Raw genomic sequence first — 17,497 nt, 5'->3', positions numbered from 1 at the left:
TGAAGTAATAACACTAAAATGATTTTCAGCTGTAGGTTGGCACTCTGAGCTTGCTGTGAGCATGTGTGCACACTGCTGTAAATCCTTTAGTGAAACAAGAACTTTGCACACAGAAATCAACATTAATAGTTGAGTGTATTTTCCCTCCAGTGTGATGAACAGCTCATTCCAACTATACAGCAAGGATGTAACTAGTAAAGCACCTAAAAAGGGGCAAATCAGGAGTTTCGGGAACAGAAGTCTTTCAGCTGAACAGTTGATTAGAACTTTTATGGAGGGGACAGTAACTGCTAATTCTTGAAGTGTGGAATAGAAAGGTGATGTTTGGAACATGGCTGAAGCTGCTGGTGGAGAAGCTGGTGAGAAGACAGTCCTAGGCACCTCCATGTGCCCATGGGGCTGGAGTCTGTGCATCTCCTCTCCCTTGTGTAATGCTTGTGCTGTGTGGTGTGGAGTTGTCTTTGTGTGAGCTCTGCTGTAGAGCCAGAGCTTGATACACTTAGAGGTGTTCTGGAGAGCAGTTTAGCATTTAGTGAATCTGGAAATAGTGGATGAAACAAAGATCTGGTGTAGAAATCCTTCACTCCACTTGTCAGGTTTGGTTTTAGTTTTCTCCTCGTGGTAAGCTGTGTTTGGTTCTAGATGCCAACTCTCTTTGTTGTGCAGGACACAATAAAATGGCAGAAAAGGGTTTTTGCATAGATGCTGCCTCTTCCCAAGAGGCAGTTAGAAGCTGCTGCCTGGGGAGAGGAAGCAACAGCAGTTCCTCATGGTGAGAACATCATCTTGAGGTTATTAAATGGTTGATTTTGGAGAGGATGGAGGAAGTTTTGTTGACAATCGATTGTGTTACTGTCAGGCTGTGTTGGCTGCTTTGTGCACACCGTGTCAGTCAGCTCCCCGCTGCTGTAAAGCCTTTCTTTGTTGTCCATGCCTGTGACAGCACCAGTGATATCCCTCAGCTGCCTGTCAGCGTGGGCACTGCGTGGGGCTGGGGCAGCCGTGCCCCTCCTGATGGCTTTTGGGTGCTCTTCTGGGGAAGTGGCTGAGCGAGCTGTGTGTCCAAGCGGGCTCTCGAGGTGTGAAGCTCTCCTCTGGGGAGCAGTGCTGTTGCGTATTCCTGTAGTGCGTGTCTTTGAGATGACTCCATAGTTTCAGCATAACGCGTAGAGAAGCAGTTCGGGGGTGCTTGGGATAGGGGTGACCGGACAGGAGTGGAGGAAATGCTTGATGAGATGCTTAGCGATGAGGAGGGCCGGAGCAGGCTCTGGGAGGTTCCAGTCTGAGGAAGTTTCACCGCGTTTCTGCTCACCGGGGCGAGTTCTGGTGTGGGCTGGGACGGTTCGGAGGGCCGGCACCAGCGCAGCATCTCCCACCGGGTATTCCCGGGCTCTATCAGCACACAGGGATTTGTTTCTGCTCACACCCTGGGGTGCGCTGCTCTTGTGCTTTTCCTTTGCGGACAGGCTGTGAGGGGTGCGGGGCTCTGGGTCGGGGGTTACCGGGGGACCTGCGCTGTGAGGAGCGGGACAGGCGGTGTTTGTGGCGCCTCTGCCTGCCGGGGAGAACATTGGACCGCGGGGCCAGGAACCGGCGGAGGTGCCGACCGGGCGCGGGGGACTCTCTCGGTTACCGACGGGATCTGGGGCCGGGACGGCTGCTGCGGGAGGTGACGGAGCGCCGGGCCCGCCTCGGTGCGGGGTCGCTGACCCCGGTAAGGCGGCGGGGTGGCGGGACCGGGTCGGGCCCAGTGGGACGGAGGGGGCCGGGCCCGCAGTGCCACGAGCTCCCCTGCAATGGCGGCCGCCGGCCACAGGGCGGCGCAGTCGAGGTGCCGGCGGGCTCCGGCGGGGCCTGCGGGAGGGCGGGACCGGCGCGGGGACGCCTGACCCACGGAGCCCGGACTGTCCAGGACTGTCCCGGCCTGGGCGTCCCCGGGACCGCCTGGCCTGCCCTCGGCCCGGTTCGGCCGTGCTGGGCCGCGGTGCGGGTCCGCCCCTCGCCTTTCTTTGCGGGGACCGGCGTTTCACACGCAGCCCCCTCCCCGGGTGCGGAGCAGCCGCTGCAGGCTCTCCCAGCACAGCCTGCGGGGTTCCGAGCAGCGGCTGCTGCGACAGGCACAGCGGTTCCCTGTCTGTCAGACACAGCTCTCCGTCTCTGACACTCGGGTGTCTCTGAGCCCCGCGTGTGCGCAGGGGACACGCGGTTTATGGGTGCTCAAAGCTCAGTTGCGTCACCGCCGTTTCTCATCCCATCCCCTCGGTTCGTGCCGTGCTGAGGGGAAGGGAACCAGGTGGAACGGCCCCGGAGCTGCCCAAGCGGTGCTGGGCACTCGGTGGTCGCGGCTCCGGCCCCGGGGCCCGTCCTGCCACCTCCCCCGGGGGTGGATCCGGGTGTTCCCCGCACACCGGGACCACGGGAGCAGAGTCCGCGGGGGCTTCGCCGCTGCGCAGCGGCACCAGGACAGCGAAACTCCCCGGTCCGCCGCAGCGGCTCAGGCTCCGGTCAGCTCAAACCGCAGAGCAGCTGAGCCCTGGATCCCGCACAGCCCGCACCGGCTCCTGGCTCCTGGCTCTGGCTGCTCCTTCACCGCTGTGACACGGAACGCGTTGGTTTGGAGCCAACAGCGCCTTTCCAGAGGCACCACGCGACAAAGCTGTGGGAGCAGGAAGGGGACGGACCCTGCCAGGCCTGGGCTGCATCCCCAGGGACCAGAGAGGTGCGCAGCAGCCACGCACCCAAGCCCTGCGGAAAGAGGGGCCGCACCCCGGGGGCAGGGAGCAGCACCAGGTCACGGCCGTGCCATAACCCCAGCACAGGGCTCCTGCAGGAAGAGGCTCCACTCATTCAGCTGCACTGAGGGTTCCAGCACCCAGCAAGGCACCATTTGGCCAACCTCAAAACCAACACAACACGCCTTTGAAAAGAACTTTATTTAAAATCAGAGGTTATACATAGTTCCCCCTCCATCACCGCGTACAGAACACGAGGGTCCGAGCAGGGGGAACGTGTGTTACCCGACATGGCTCGGGCCTGGGCATGCTCCTGGCTGCACTGGTTTGCAGCAGTCCCCATGATTTAAAATGGAATACGACAACTCACACAAAGGATCTGCTCCTTTACGGCTAACAGGCATTTAATTCACCTCTACAGAGACATTTTTCTATTAATTCTAATGTAAAAGATTTTACAATTCGTCGTCTGCTAAGAAACCTGGAAAAAAAAGCCATCTTCCTCCAGCAGCTGCATGTAGCAGCAGACCCATCTCAGACCACCTTTTTTTACAAGAGAAGCCACGGCAAAGCTGGGGCCACCAGCAATGGAACACCATCAACAGCAGCATTCTCCACTGTCATCTACAGTTACAGTTGTCTACAGATGTAAAGAGGGCTTTTTTTCCTTTCCTTCTTCAGTGTCACTAAGCAGGACCTGTGATTGTCCATAGAGAAGCAGGTATGCACTGGATCCGTCACTAGATGAGAGAGTTGAAAGCAGGATTTACCTTAAATAGAATTAAATATATATATTGCGAGACACACCACACTCTTGTGGGTGTTGCACAGCAAGCAGGGCCGTGGGCAGGCTCCCAGCACCTTGCCTGACACCTCACACGACTTTGCAGAACGAGAAACTGTCACCAGTGGTAGAGTCATCCCAGAAGCATTCAGAGCCCATCCGAGGCCCGTGGGCAGGAGGAAGTGCTGGGGAGGCAGCTGAGCCACTCCGCTGTCCGTCAAGCTCCAGCGCCCGGTCCTGTCGGAAGCAGCTGCTGCTCTATCCTGCTGGTTTCTAATTAAGCAACACCCACTAGCTCTATACAAACAAGCATTTTGCATTTATTAGGACAAAGAGGTATAGGCTGAAGTTTCCGTGGTGATAAGCGTGCCGGGCGCTGCCACATGCTGCAGCACTACTCTACGTGTACAAGAGGACGAGTCACTGGGGAGTGCTGCGCGGCCCCACGGCGTCACTGGGAACATGCTCCAAATAAAAATCCTGGCTTCCAACTTTTTAAATAAAACCATTTCCAGCTATACAGAGACTCACAATGGCTCTCAGGCCCGGCGTTTGCAGCAGGTGTCGGTTCCTACGTATCTACATGGCGTACAGTTTGGCATCTCTACAGAGCACGGGGCTGCGCTTCACCGAATAAGTGGGTCCACATTGCAGATCAACAATATCGTTTTATTGCTTTGTACATGTGGTGCTCGTCAAGGCACTGTGGCACGGGCTAGAAAATTCGGAATGACTCGGAATGGTGACGGGACCTGGAATGCGACGTGGCCGGTGCCGGCACCGCTCCGCGGCAGCCGCTGCGAGGAGGAACCGGGGCTGGCGGGCGCCGGCCGGGGGGACAGTCCATGGCAGCGCTGGGGGCGGGCGGGGACCCTCACATGCCCATCCGGATGCTCTGGATGATCTGGAAGATGGCTGCAAGAGAGCGGGGGGTGGGCAGGACGAACCGGCGTCCCCTGGGGCCGGGACAGCGCTGGGGGGGGGGGACACACACAGCCACCGGGAGGGGGGCACCCACACACCCCCCGCCACCGGGCCCGCCCGCGCCGCTCCGCTGCCTTACCTGATCCGCAAACCACGAAGATGAAGAGCGCCAACAGCCAGGGCCCGACCGACGCCTTCTCCTCCGGGGCCGTCCTCTGCGGGCACAGCACCGCCGTCACCCCGGCCCGACCCGGCCCTTTCCCTCCCCCCTCCCCCGCCGCCACCTCCCCGTTCCCCCGCGCACCGAGGTCTTGGCGACGTTCCCGCGCTGCGTGATGTTCTTGCTGTGCTTCTCGTTGGCCATGCGGATGCGCTGCTTGGCCACCATGGTGTCTGTCTGTCTGTCTGTCTGTCTGTCCGTCCGTCCGTCGGTCTCACCGCCCGCCCCGGGCCGCCGCCGCCGCCGCTCGCGCTGGGCTCCGCGCGCCGCCCGCTGCCAGCGTCAGCACCGCGCGGCGCCGCCCGCCGGAAACACGCGCCCGGGGCGGGGCGGCACTTCCGGCGACGTGTCGGTCTGTGCGGGGCCGCGGCGGACGCTGACCCGGAAGGGGAAGGGCCGGGCCGCCGCTCAAGATGGCGCCTCCCGCGCCGCTGCTGGCAGGTGGGTCGGGCCCGGGGGGCGGCGGAGGGGCCCGGCCCGGCCCGGGCGGTGGCTGGGCCTGACCGCATCCCCGGCAGCCGCGTCCCCCGCCGGGCCGGGTAGCGGCGGTCCCGGGGCACCGTCCGTGCGGGTCCGCAGGAGCTCGGAGCTGAGTGCCGCGTGTTCACGGCGCTGGGCGGCGTTCCCCGGGGGTCCTCCTGCCTTCTCTCTCTGTTTCTGAGGTGTCCGTGCAGCAGGGAGCTGCCTTCTCCCTTTCCCGGGGCTCTAAGCTCCCCACGCCCGCATCTCCCTGCTCCCGGGGTGTGTGCGGGGCCGGTGCTGCTCGGGGTGGGCGTGCACAGCTCCCTGCTGCCCCTGACCTCCCGCACCTCTGCAGCTTCTCGGGAGAGTCTGAGGGAGGACCTGGAGAGCAGACCCGGTGCCAGGCTGCCTCGTGGTGAAAAGCACCGCCTGAGGGCTCCGGGGCTCGGTGCCCCCGGGGCAGTGCGGGGAGGGCCGGTGGGAAATCTGCCCACTGAGCGCTTTCCTCAAACCAATAAACGAGCGTCAAGTATTTACATTTGTTAATTAATGACGAGCAGTGAAAGAGGCGAAGAGGGAGGGAATGGTTCTAAGATGAAAAAGTGGAGATTTGTGTTCGATATTTGGAGGAAATTGTTTGGTGTGAGGGTGCGGAGCCCCTGGCTGCCCAGAGAAGCTGTGGCTGCCCCATCCCTGGCAGTGTCTCAGCCCAGGCTGGATGGGGCTTGGAGCAGCCTGGGCTGGGGGAGAGGTGGCACTGGGTGATCCTTAAGGTCCCTTCCAACCTGGGATCCTGTTAGTGGGACCCTTGGCAGCTCAGGAGTATCTGGGGGATGTTTGGTGTCAGATGTTATGTTGTCCAGGCACTGCTGCCTCTGTGTGTGGAGCCCCTGCATGGTTCCTGTGCAGATGGACCCAGCTGAGCAGGAGTGCTGCAGCTCTGCTGTCAGACCCCGGTGTGCTGCTGGCCCTGGCCCTTCCTGGAAATAATGCAGAGCCTGTGGATTGAGCTAGGAGAGATCTGTCCCTCTTGAGCCCTCTGTCAGCAAACAGTTGCCACTTCAGTAGGCACCTTTGGCACCCCAAGAAAATGCAGAGCAGGCAACTGGTGTCTGTGTAACAGCTGCCTGGTGTGTGGGTTAGCACTGAGTTCTCACGTGGTTGTAGCAGATCTGCCTGAAAATACTGTGGTTTACTTCTTGTGTAACAGTCCCAGCTGCCTGGTCCTGCGTGCACCTGTCTGTACTGCTGGTGTGTCTTCTCATGCCCTAAGCCTCTCAGTGTCTCTAAGAAGAGTGACATTGAAAATGCATTTTCCATTGGTATTTCCTTCATGCTCTCCTTTTCCCAGTTGGACTGCAGTGCTGACACCAGCACCAGGGGAAATGCTGTGCTGTGTCCTCAGCTCCAGCCTTGCAGCTGCTGCAGAGGGAGCGATGTCCTGGCACCTTCTGCAGCTCCTTTACAGCTCCCTCTCTCACATTTACTCTCAAATGCAAGCAGGAAAAAAGTGTGTGCAAATCTCAAGCTTCACAGATTCGAAGCAGCTCTGGCTTTGGGTGGTTTTCTGGGATGGAAATAAGTGGTTTTCTGTTTGCTCTTCCAGTGAGAGGATCCGAAGGGCTTTACATGGTGAATGGGCCTCCTAGTTTCACAGAGAGCACAACGTTTCAAAGGTATTCTTACCTTAAGTATTTCTGATCTTTTGCACAAAAGAAACAATATTCTAAAAAGTAAAGACAGACTCTGCAAGTGACAAATGTATAAATATAAGTGAATTTGTTCTCACTGTCAGTAGTTCAGAAAATTGATGGTTTTGAGGGCTTGACGCTTGCCTGATGTCTCATGGCACAGTCACTGACCAGTTGCACTGTTACAAAGTGTTGTGTGCTGTTCCTTATTTTAATTAAAAATACCTTTACTTATGCAGTATGGTTGAATACTAACATGCTTTTCTTACTCCCTCAGGGACTCTGGAAAAAACTGCAAAGTTGTTGCTTTTAGCAAGGATGGCTCCCTCTTCGCCTGGTGCAATGGAGAGAAGTTGGTGCATTTTATCATGTTAATTTCTGTTAAACAGACTGGGTTAGATGTGCCCCACTTGCTCTCCTCTGGCTGTTATTAATACAAGTGTCTGCATATAGGCTTTAAATGCAGTTGATTTTTGCATTATTCACAGCAGTGTCTTTGCTTCTATCTTACATGTTGCATATTGATAGGTAAAAGATCTTTAAAATATGTGGGATAAATGTGTGTTTTAATTCTGTTAGAATCTTTGGTTGGCAGTTGCTCAACTCAAGCTCTGTGGAAATGTGGGTGGATTCTCTGCAGGGAGAGTTTGTTTTGTCTCTTGTTCAGAGTTTAAATGTTGCAGATGATAATGTGTGCTATGTTTTGACCAGCACTTTCACTTACCTTATGTTATGCAAAAATTCAGTAAAAGCAGAAGGGGGACAAAACCACCTCTTAATCCTGTTCCATTGGCCAAACTTGGGGCAGATCTAGAAGAGCCAAATAAATCAGAAGTTACCTTGGCTACTAATTGATTGTTCTAGGAATGTTTTCTTGAAATAGTATCTTTTGGTTGCAGAGTCAATGTTGTTAATGTCTCCAGTGCTGAGCTGCTGCATTCCTTTGATCTCCCCAAGGTAGTTTGCCTTGAGTTCTCACCGAAGAATAATGTTCTGGCCACGTGGCAGGCCTACACCAGTGAGTATTGTACCAGCTGCACAGAGGCTGGCTGCATGTTTGATTGCAGTTTGCAGGCTTTCCATTACCTGGCCTGTTATTTTAGGGTATTTATTTGCTAAGTGAAACAGCATAGAAAATATACAGAAAGTGACACGGGGAATCAGGTGTGGAGGGGAGCAGTGAGGGATGCTGTCTTCCAAAAGCATCTGGTATCAGCTCTTCCTACAAACAGCACATCAGGGGGCAGGTACTAAGAGTTGCTTTAAGTGATTCTTATGTGTGTAGAAATTACCAGCTGATCTCAGTGCAGAGTTTGTGAGTGGGGTGCTGTTCACACAGTTTGTATCTGGGTACAGACAGGGGAATGGGAAGCTGTCTCAGAGGAGGGGTGTCCTCCATGGGGCACAGCTGACTGAGTGCTCTTCATTGTCCAGAGGGCCTTGTCCTCCCCTCTGCCTCTCTGTGGAGCTGATGCTCCTCATCTAGACAGCCTCATCAGCCTCGGGGGCTGTGTCTGCAGCAGACAGTGTAAATGTTGGACAGGAGGAGGTGGCCATGAGGTGTGGGATGTGTCCTGGGGCAGACAGGGCATCACAGGTGACAGAGCTGAAGCTGGCCATGGGCTGCGTGTGGGAGACCTGCTGAGGGGTCTGCTTTGAATCACTGGTAGGACTGGGCAGGCTGGAGCATCCAGAGTGAGCAGGGGGTACAGAGGCTTTAAAAAAACCAGCAGAGCCACTTTGTGTGTCAGGTACAGCTGTGACTGCAGTGGGGTGGACAAAACACATGGCATTCCCATGAGAACAAAATGTGGGAGTGAAGAACTTATCCTCTGGGCAAACAATAAAGGGAGTGTTTGATTTTGATGAAAAAACACATCAAAAAGCCATTGGTGGTTCTGGTCTTGTCAAGGGGAGTAGAAACCCCACACATCCAAACATTATTTCTTTCTGCAGGGGGACTGATATTAATAAGTAAAGCAATTATCAGGTTTAGTCCCTCAGGGGGTAGGGTGCTTCCTGTAGGAATTTTAGGCATGTTTGATTGCTTGTAGAATCCTGGGGTGGGATGTTCCCATGGTGCAGCAGGATGAACCCCCAGGGAGCACCACTGAAGCCTCTGGTTTTGTTGCAGCTGCTAAAGATGGTACAGCAGGGATGCCCAACCTGCAGCTTCATGATGTGAAAACTGGAAAATGTTTAAAATCTTTCATCCAGAAGAAGATGCAGAACTGGTAAGTAACTCTTCCAGGTGCTGATTGTTTGCAAAGAAATCCTCACAGAGAGAGCTGGGAGGACAGTAAAGCCAAGCTGTGTTTTCCTATGCAAATGTTATTTTTCCATTTGAAACGTGTAATTTCTGAACTTACTTGGTTCTAAAAATCAGGGGGGGAAAATGTTCACTGTTTGTAATTCTTCCTTTTAAATGCAGGTGTCCTTGCTGGGCAGATGATGAGAGCATTTGTGCCAGGAATGTGAACAATGAAGTGCACTTCTTTGAGAACAACGACTTCAGTACGCAAGTATTTCTATCAGACAGTTTCATTGCATTCTGTATAAGCATCTTATTTTGGGTGGGTTTTTCCCTTGTTTCTTTTTCTTTTTTTCCTTGCTTTTTGTTAGAAATATGACTTACATTCTATTTGAATTTGGAATTCAGAATCATTATGTTCTAATGAAGTCTGTTTTCACTTTTATATTTTCAGTGACTTAGCTGGTATGAAATGTATCTAATTTTCAATTAAAGACACCTGATTTTTTATTGTGTCTCAATTAATGAGATCCAGGAAATTGTCAGTAGAGAATGTGATCTATGGTTACTTCTTTGTGTCTTGTGTATTCTGAGTGAAAATTGACTGCAAAAATGAAGTTGTGAATCTACAGCATTTTTTTCAAGGAAATATGCTACTTATGGTAGAATATTTGGAGTCAATAGAGTTAAAAAAGGGAAAGGAGAAGAAAACAGCAGGAACATAAAAATGAATTGGAACAAAAATTTATTGGAATACGAGAAAAACTGCTGGGGGCGAGAAGAGTAGTGTGTGGTTTGGGGTTTGTTTTGTTTTTTAATATAAAGCTGAAACAATTTATTTTGGAAGCTGAAATACAGGCTATGAGCTGGTCAGTTTCCTGAGAATTTGCCTCACTGGTGTTCAAGAAGCTCTCTAAGGGAAGCATGGAGCATCTGTTCCAGCAGGAGGGCTGCTGCTCAGCACATAATTTCGTGCTGGAATAAGGCTGTGGGTTGTGGCTGTTAATTTACTTTTTAAACACACATTTCCAGTGAGCTGTTTGTGTAGGGGGGCAGCAGTAAGCACGGGTGCCTCCTCCAGGATGTGTAATGGTGCCTGTTACCTGGAGGTGACTGGTGCTGCTTCCTCTGAAGCCAGCAGGGGTGAGATGAGCAGCATGAGCTGTGTTCCTGTGTGCTTCAGAAGCTTCCTTGCTGGTTGAACTTCAAATACTAAATATTGTATTTCAGACCTGGGCTTGCTTCAGGCTGGCTTTCTAAATAAAAATGTGTTGAAATGGGAAGGTAATGGTTGTTTGCCTAGTAAAAGGAATCTTTGTCATCATGTGTACTGTTCTCTACTGTCTGTGATACAGGCCCATAAAAAGGTGCAGTTAAGTCATTGAAGCCAGCATGGTTTGCCATTAACCTCATCACATCTGTGACTTTTGTTTTTTTTTCCAGATACTATTGCAAATAAACTGCATTTGCAAAAGGTTAATGATTTTGTGTTATCTCCAGGAGCACAGCCAACCAAGGTACTTCTGATGTTGTTTACTATTTTTTTTCCTCGGTTTTCTTCAAAAAGAAAAAAATTACTGTAATTGTAGTGTAATATACTAGTAATGAACAAGCCCTGTACTGCCAAGAACATCATCTGCAGTCCATCTGGTGTCTTTGTTGCAGGTTGCTGTGTATGTCCCAGGCAGCAAAGGAGCACCCTCCTTTGTTAGGTTGTACCAGTACCCCAGCTTTGGGGGCCCTCAGTCTGCACTAGCCAACAAAAGCTTCTTTAAAGCTGACAAGGTGACAATGCTATGGAACAAAAAAGGTATAACACGTTTAAACTCTTAGATTCCACCCATTTTGGATTTTAATTTCTTGGTTTAATGCATGGGGTTTATGTTTAATTTGCATGTGCAGGTGAATACTGAAAAGCAGCCACTAGTGTTCAGGTGACAGTGCTCGAGGGAACTTTCCCATGCTGACTTCCATGATTTTATATGTTGTAATTCAGAATACTCTCTGTCTTGGTAAAATTTGCAGTCAGATAGCACATTCAGATTTTGAATTCTGTGATGGTAGTGTATTTAGACTGTAAGCATAAGATTATAACAGAACATAAACTGGTCTTAATACATAAAATCATATCTAGGCAGGTGTACCACAACTGGGAGCACTTGCACAGCCCTCTGTCTGCTTTGCTGTTTGTCAGCAGTCAGCTCTTTCAGAAGAATTTTGTAAAAGCCATTTTACTTCACCCCAACTTGTTTGGAGTACAGGGGAGGTATGACAGGCATGTGGAAATCACCTGGGGGCACACAGAGTTGGATAAAATAGATGTGCATACAGAACCTGTTGATGAAACATTTTATTTGAAGACTGATCAGGATGCTTGGCTTCTGCCTGAGATTAATGTCTTTTTTTATGGCTGGGAATCACAGAATTCTGTGATTTTATGATTCTGCGAGAAGTATGTTCTTTTTCTTAATTCAACAGTGAATGAACAGCCTTAGATTAAGCTTTTCACCTGAGAAAGGAAGATACTTGTTCTTTTTGGAGTAACACTTATGAAAAATTAGATTGAGAAGAGCACGATAACAGCACTGTGACCCAGTCATATCCAAACTGATTTCCCTTTGTTCGTGGCAGTCTGTGAAGTGGTTTCTGTAACTTGCAGTGATTGTGTTGAGCTAACTGCCTGTCTGTCCTGTCAGCCACTGCTGTGCTGGTAGTAGCCAGCACAGAGGTTGATAAAACAGGTGCTTCCTACTACGGAGAGCAGACTCTGCACTACATCGCCACGAACGGGGAGAGCGCCGTCGTGCAGCTGCGTAAGTACCTCCCAGGCACCTTCTCATTGTGGGGATTGCTGTTCCACTGACTCTGTTTTATGTTTGAGGGGTTTTTTTGTAAGTGTAATTGAAATGATTTAACAGAAAAATAAGTACTTCATCACCAGATTTTTTTTTCTTTTCCTCTGAAATAAGGTGTTTTGTTGTTTGCGCTTTTTTAATAGCTGAATTATCTTGTCAGTGGCAAACACTTTAAACTAATATATACTGCTAATTTGCTTTAGAGGGTGTTCATGTGTGCAGGACAGAAATTTTGCATGTCTACTAAGGGAATACCTGGGCAGCAGAGCCAGCTTAGTGTCTGAGAATCTGAAATGGGAAAAAAAAAATGTTTCCAAAGAGAATAATCTTGCCTGTACTTTTAGGTGTGTGATTGGTACTTTTACTCAACTGGGGCAGAGTGAGAGCAATTTTTTGAAGTATTTTGGCAATTTAAAGTCCTTTATTTTGTATTGTAAAATCTGGATATGCTTTATTTCAGTGTCTTTTTTTGAGCTGAAAGTATTAATTAATTTTCTGGTGGTATTTTTTCATTATCCTAAGCTGTGGCTGTTTATGCTAAACATTTGTCTTGTTTGGAATTACAGAGAGATGTGTTTGTTGCTGGTATTTCAAAACACTGGGGATGAGGTGATGTAGACAGGGTCTGGTTAAGTGACTGTAGAGAGATTGTGAATATTTTCTCCTCAATACTAGGGCTGACTGGGAGGACATCTCCAGTTTGTCTTCTGTAACAAAACTGTGCCCATTTTCCTTTGTTGCTGTATTCACTGGGGAAAAGTACTCAGGATTACAACTCACTATCTTGATTCTTTCTGAGAGCAGTTTCCTGGGCTGAGGACACCTGTTGTTTAAATACATGTGTATTAAAACATTTTCCCTTTGCAGTTACTTATTTCTAGTGTATATTTATTTAACAGGAAGCTTAGAATTAATTTCCATTTAATTCAGCTCCTCCTTTTCAAGGAAAAAAAAATACTCAAACTGATGTTTGTTTTGTGAAACCTTTTTTTTCCAACAAAAGCAAGTGGTGGGCACTTGGAGTGAGTGGTGCCTCATATCCCTTGGGTTTGTGTCTCTGGTTACCTATGCAGTCCAGTTTTGAAGCTTTTTTCACCCCAGCATTTGTAGAAGATTTTTTTGTTTTGGCTGACACGTGGCTCACAGTGCAACCTCTCCTGTCACTGTTGAAGCCCAAATAAAGCTGCCCTCATGCCTCTCCAGCTGCCTGCTGTCAGGAAACTAATTTTCTGTCAGAAAATGCAACTCTGCAGTTACATTTGCTTAATGTCATCTAAAAAGTTTTAAAGGGAGAACAGACAGTGTGATTGCACAGTCGAGTATCTAAAGATAAAAAGGCTTTAGAATAACAATGGGATTGAACAATTAACTCAGTTTGGTATTTTGGATCAATGTCTGGGTTTAAGGATTGTCAGTAATGGACCTGGCATTGAAATAGAGGTTGAGATGTCCAGATTATGAAAAGTTACAAGGACCTGTGGTTTTTATTTACCTCTCTACATTTTGCATGAGTTGCCATCACTAACTCACCATTCTTCAGGATCTCCTCTGACCCCCAGAATAGCTTCTAGCAATGTCAAGTTTTAACCATTATGTGTAAAACCATTTTTGGTGTGCTCTCTCACTTCAAAGTCTGTCTTACAAAACACTGTGTGTGAGCACAGTCCAAAGATGACATGGATAATATTCTTTAGCTCTGCAAAGCTGAGCTATGCAATGTTTATTAGATTCTAAAAAAAAGAAACTAGTATCCAGCTGGTATAAAAATCCTGTTTTTGCAGGTTTCCAGTGGGACACTTTGAGAAGGTCCTGAGAGATCGTACTTGAATAACGAGGAAAAAAATAAAAGAATTTTTTACATGAAAAAGTATGCTTACTGTTAAAGTGCTGATGCTGACCCTACAGAGGTAACTTGGAATGGCTGCAGTCACTGTTGTAAACCTTAACTAAAGTTGTCAGAAGAACAAAATGTTGTTTCTACCTCTATTGTTGGCAGAATGAATTTTCTGTCAGTAATTAGATCACAGCGTTTTAGCCAAGCATGAAGTTTTAAGAATAGCTGTTGATTTTATTTTTGGTTGCACTGGCAAGATACTGTCTCCTAACAACAGCTGCATATTTTCCTTTTCCTTTAGCAAAAACTGGCCCTATTTATGATGTTGTCTGGAGCCCCAATTCTGTCGAGTTCTGTGTGGTGTATGGGTTTATGCCTGCCAAAGCAACAGTTTTTAATCTGAAATGTGACCCCGTGTTTGATTTTGGAACTGGTCCTCGCAACGCTGCCTACTACAGCCCCCACGGACACATCCTGGTGCTAGCAGGGTTTGGAAATCTCAGGGGACAGATGGAAGTGTGGGATGTTAAAAACTACAAACTCATTTCCAAACCAGTAGCCTCGGATTCCACGTACTTCGCTTGGTGTCCCGATGGGGAGCACATCGTAACAGCCACCTGTGCCCCCCGGCTGAGAGTCAGCAATGGCTACAAGATCTGGCACTACACTGGCTCTCTGCTGCACAGCTACCAGGTCCCGTCAGAGGAAGAAATGTGGCAGGTTTCTTGGCAGCCCTTCTTGGATGGAGTCTTCCCAGCCAAAGCTGTAAAATACCAGGCGGTTCCGAGTGAACTGCCCAGTGCTGAGCCAAAGCCTGCTCAGGCCTACAGACCTCCAGCCCTGAGAAACAAACCCGTGACCAGTTCCAAACTGGTAAGGAGACACTTGCATGCATCCTCTAAACTGATCTGTTTTGTTGCTTGGCCCATCTTTGAAGCTTGGCTGGAGTGTGTGTATGTATTTAATGAGAGACGTGAGAGGTGTGATCAGGCTGGCAGTATAACTGTGACAGCATGTTCTGGGGCTTTGGAGAGGTTTTCTTGATAATCCTCTCTAACACTTTGCTCCCTGTTTGTAAGAATGTATGCCATGAAACTGAGATGTCTCTGGTCCAAATACTCTCCTTTTACAAAGTCACTTACAAGCACTCCGTGTTGTGCACAGAAACAAAGAACTGCAAATTTGGTTTACAGTGAAACAGAAAGAACCTTATGGTTTGGGTCATGCAACTTACCAGTCAGATCCCAGGCAGACAAGTGGGTGATTGTCCTCCTAGTAGAGTGGGGGTTTTTTGACGTTTTTTTTGGTTTTTTTGTTAGGGGGGAGAGGGCAAGTTTACTTGCTAGAAAGATTTGAATCTTAGCAAGTCAGGTGCAGTTTAAACAGGTTTCAATGTAGTGACCTATTTGCCTAGTTAGTTTCTTTTCTGTCAGTTTTCAAAGTAGGCTGAGTAGCAATTAATCACATTTAGCAATGGCACCCTTGATGTTCAAGTCAGCTTTGATTTTGAGGCTTGTGCTTTTGAAGGAAGGGCTGCTGCTCACCTTGTGAGGAATCTGCTAATCATACTAATTCCTGATTGCACAAGAGAAAAGATGCATTAAATAAAATTAATTCTGTTTACTTATGTAGGTGAGAAATCTTGTTTGTTAAAACAACCCAGCTCATCAAATAAGAGTTACCATAAAAAGACAAAGGACTGAACAGCCCCTCCTTTTCATATCCCGTCTGACATCCACACCCCAGGAGCCACTGCCCACCCCCAGCAATGTATTTTTCCCTTCCTGTCTCCGGGAGTTTGAGTTAAAAAATGTCCATGAAAGCACAATGCCAAGCTTCAGCCATTTTTGTGCTGGTTTATTCATCTGGTTTTATTCTCCCTCAGAGATATAAACATATTGGCTTTATTATTTTATCAGAAGTCCATTAAATCTTTAAGACACATAGGATAGTCCCATCTAAACTTGAGAATGGGTAACTTTGAAACCCGTATCACACTGTCTTCTGCTGCTCAAAAGAGAAAGGACTTGTGCTTTTTGTATCTTTTTGTTCTTTCTTTGTTTTTCCTTCCTCTTCCCTTATGGTTCATCTTTGCATATGGTAGGTTTGGGAGTTCACTGTGAGGGTTTTTTTGTACCAGCGTGCTTGCTAAGATTTAATGCAGATTTTGTCACTTAATTTTGCATGTCCTGCAGCATGAGGATGAGCCACCTCAGAATATGAAACCACAGTCAGGAAGCAGTGATAAACCGATGTCTAAAACAGCTCTCAAAAATCAAAGGAAGCACGAAGCAAAGAAAGCTGCTAAACAGGTACTGCAAAAGTAGTTATTTCAAGAATAACATTAAATATTTTACACAGCTGGCACTAATCAGTCACAAAACAGTGCCTCCACACACTGTGCACACAAAAAGTTGTGGGGAAGGTGGTAGGCCTAACTTCTGAAGCAATCGTTTCTTCAAATAAGATTTTTTTTTAAAAACTGATTACACTGGTTTTGAGTCCTTTCTTTTACTTCAGAGACAATGACCAAACAGATTACCTAATAAAATATTTGCATATATGTTTTTCACATCATCCTTACTGATGTTTCCCTATGCTGTGTATGGTTGATATCCGGAGGAGTAGAAATTAAACAAGAAACAGCACATGGGTTGTTACAGATAACCCTTTTTTCATGGAAAATACATACAGAGGTGATGCAGTACATCAAAGCAAGTCACTTAAAAATTATGAGTACACCAGCAAACTAGTGAAAGAAGAAATACCCAATGTGCCCCTTGAAATCACTAAAGACATTTTACAATCCTTTTGCAATTGAACACAATTTCTGGATAATGTGTTTATTTTATTTGCCTACAGGAGGCCAAAGCTGATGGGAACCAGGAGTCTGCACAGTCCTCGGTACCACAGAAGACCCCACGGAGTGCTGTGCCTGCTGTTACATCAGGAGATCCTGAAGTGGACAAGAAGATCAAGAATTTAAAAAAAGTGAGTGGATTTCTTTCCTAAAAGACCTGCCTCCTGGTAAATCAGGCAGTTGCAACTGGAGGAACTTCTAAGACTGTGTTTTATATTCTTGATTCACCGTTTTTTTTTGTCTTACGTGTGGGTTTATTTTGGTTTGGTTTGGTTTATTTTACAGAAACTAAAGGCAATTGAGCAGCTGAAGGAACAAGCAGCTGCTGGCAAACAGCTGGAGAAGAATCAGGTACTGTTCTGGGCAGTTTATTCAAGTTTTATTTTATAATAAGCTACATCTGTGACATCTTGTGCTGTTTTTTTGTTCTTCTAGTTGGAGAAGATTCAGAAGGAAACAGCTCTCCTTCAGGAACTTGAAGACCTAGAACTGGGTCTTTAAAACTCCATAGAAATCCAATGTGGTGTTCACACAGAGTCCATGAAAACCATAAAATTGTATTAACTGGAACCCAATAAAATGCTTCAGCAGCTGTCTGATGATGCAGAAGTCCACAGGTTTGCTGCACACTTGCCTTCTGAGCAGCTTCCTAAGGATTTGTGCAATGTGTCACTGAAAAGTCACCAGTGTCCCCAGGGATCCTGCTGGCCGATCCTCTGCTCCCTCTGGGGAACTGGAGGATTACCGTCTGATAGCTTTATTATATTTTAAAAGACGTGACCTTTATGCAACGATGGGATGTAGATAAAAATAAAGAGCATTTACTAACAAAAAGCGCTGTTTTTCGGTGGCAGGGCGGAGCGGGGACGAGGCTGTGCCGTGAC

At 48.4% G+C, this 17,497-nt stretch overlaps 2 protein-coding genes across 2 annotated transcripts; one reads left to right on the top strand and one right to left on the bottom strand.

Annotated features, from left to right (window-relative positions):
• Nucleotides 1–2,914: 2,914 nt before the first annotated feature.
• SERP1 (stress associated endoplasmic reticulum protein 1) lies at nucleotides 2,915–4,970 on the bottom strand. Its single transcript, XM_071752945.1, has 3 exons — nucleotides 4,745–4,970; nucleotides 4,580–4,655; nucleotides 2,915–4,431 (listed from the first exon to the last, which is right to left on the bottom strand). Exons 1-3 carry the CDS (start codon nucleotides 4,826–4,828, stop codon nucleotides 4,391–4,393), a joined length of 201 nt encoding a protein of 66 aa, XP_071609046.1. The 5' UTR covers nucleotides 4,829–4,970; the 3' UTR covers nucleotides 2,915–4,390.
• EIF2A (eukaryotic translation initiation factor 2A) lies at nucleotides 4,950–17,447 on the top strand. Its single transcript, XM_071752944.1, has 14 exons — nucleotides 4,950–5,101; nucleotides 6,729–6,798; nucleotides 7,091–7,165; nucleotides 7,713–7,831; nucleotides 8,948–9,047; nucleotides 9,245–9,327; nucleotides 10,508–10,581; nucleotides 10,730–10,874; nucleotides 11,761–11,877; nucleotides 14,055–14,626; nucleotides 15,949–16,065; nucleotides 16,616–16,744; nucleotides 16,899–16,964; nucleotides 17,049–17,447. The coding sequence occupies exons 1-14, from the start codon at nucleotides 5,074–5,076 to the stop codon at nucleotides 17,112–17,114; spliced, it is 1,761 nt and encodes a 586-aa protein (XP_071609045.1). The 5' UTR covers nucleotides 4,950–5,073; the 3' UTR covers nucleotides 17,115–17,447.
• Nucleotides 17,448–17,497: the final 50 nt, after the last annotated feature.

Source organism: Heliangelus exortis, chromosome 9, assembly GCF_036169615.1.
Source record: "Heliangelus exortis chromosome 9, bHelExo1.hap1, whole genome shotgun sequence".
Taxonomy (NCBI): Eukaryota; Metazoa; Chordata; class Aves; order Apodiformes; family Trochilidae; genus Heliangelus; species Heliangelus exortis.
Note: the sequence above shows the minus strand (reverse complement) of the source record. Positions and strands in the feature narration are given on the sequence as shown.

Coding starts and splice junctions, on each gene's coding strand:
- EIF2A (XM_071752944.1), top strand. CDS start 5,074: ATGGCGCCTCCCGCGCCGCTGCTGGCAG. Junction 6,799..7,090: donor GAGAGCACAACGTTTCAAAG/GTATTCTTACCT, acceptor TTACTCCCTCAG/GGACTCTGGAAAAAACTGCA. Junction 7,166..7,712: donor GCCTGGTGCAATGGAGAGAA/GTTGGTGCATTT, acceptor TTTTGGTTGCAG/AGTCAATGTTGTTAATGTCT.
- SERP1 (XM_071752945.1), bottom strand. CDS start 4,828: ATGGTGGCCAAGCAGCGCATCCGCATGGCCAACGAGAAGCACAGCAAG. Junction 4,656..4,744: donor GGAACGTCGCCAAGACCTCG/GTGCGCGGGGGA, acceptor CTGTGCCCGCAG/AGGACGGCCCCGGAGGAGAA. Junction 4,432..4,579: donor CTTCGTGGTTTGCGGATCAG/GTAAGGCAGCGG, acceptor GCTCTCTTGCAG/CCATCTTCCAGATCATCCAG.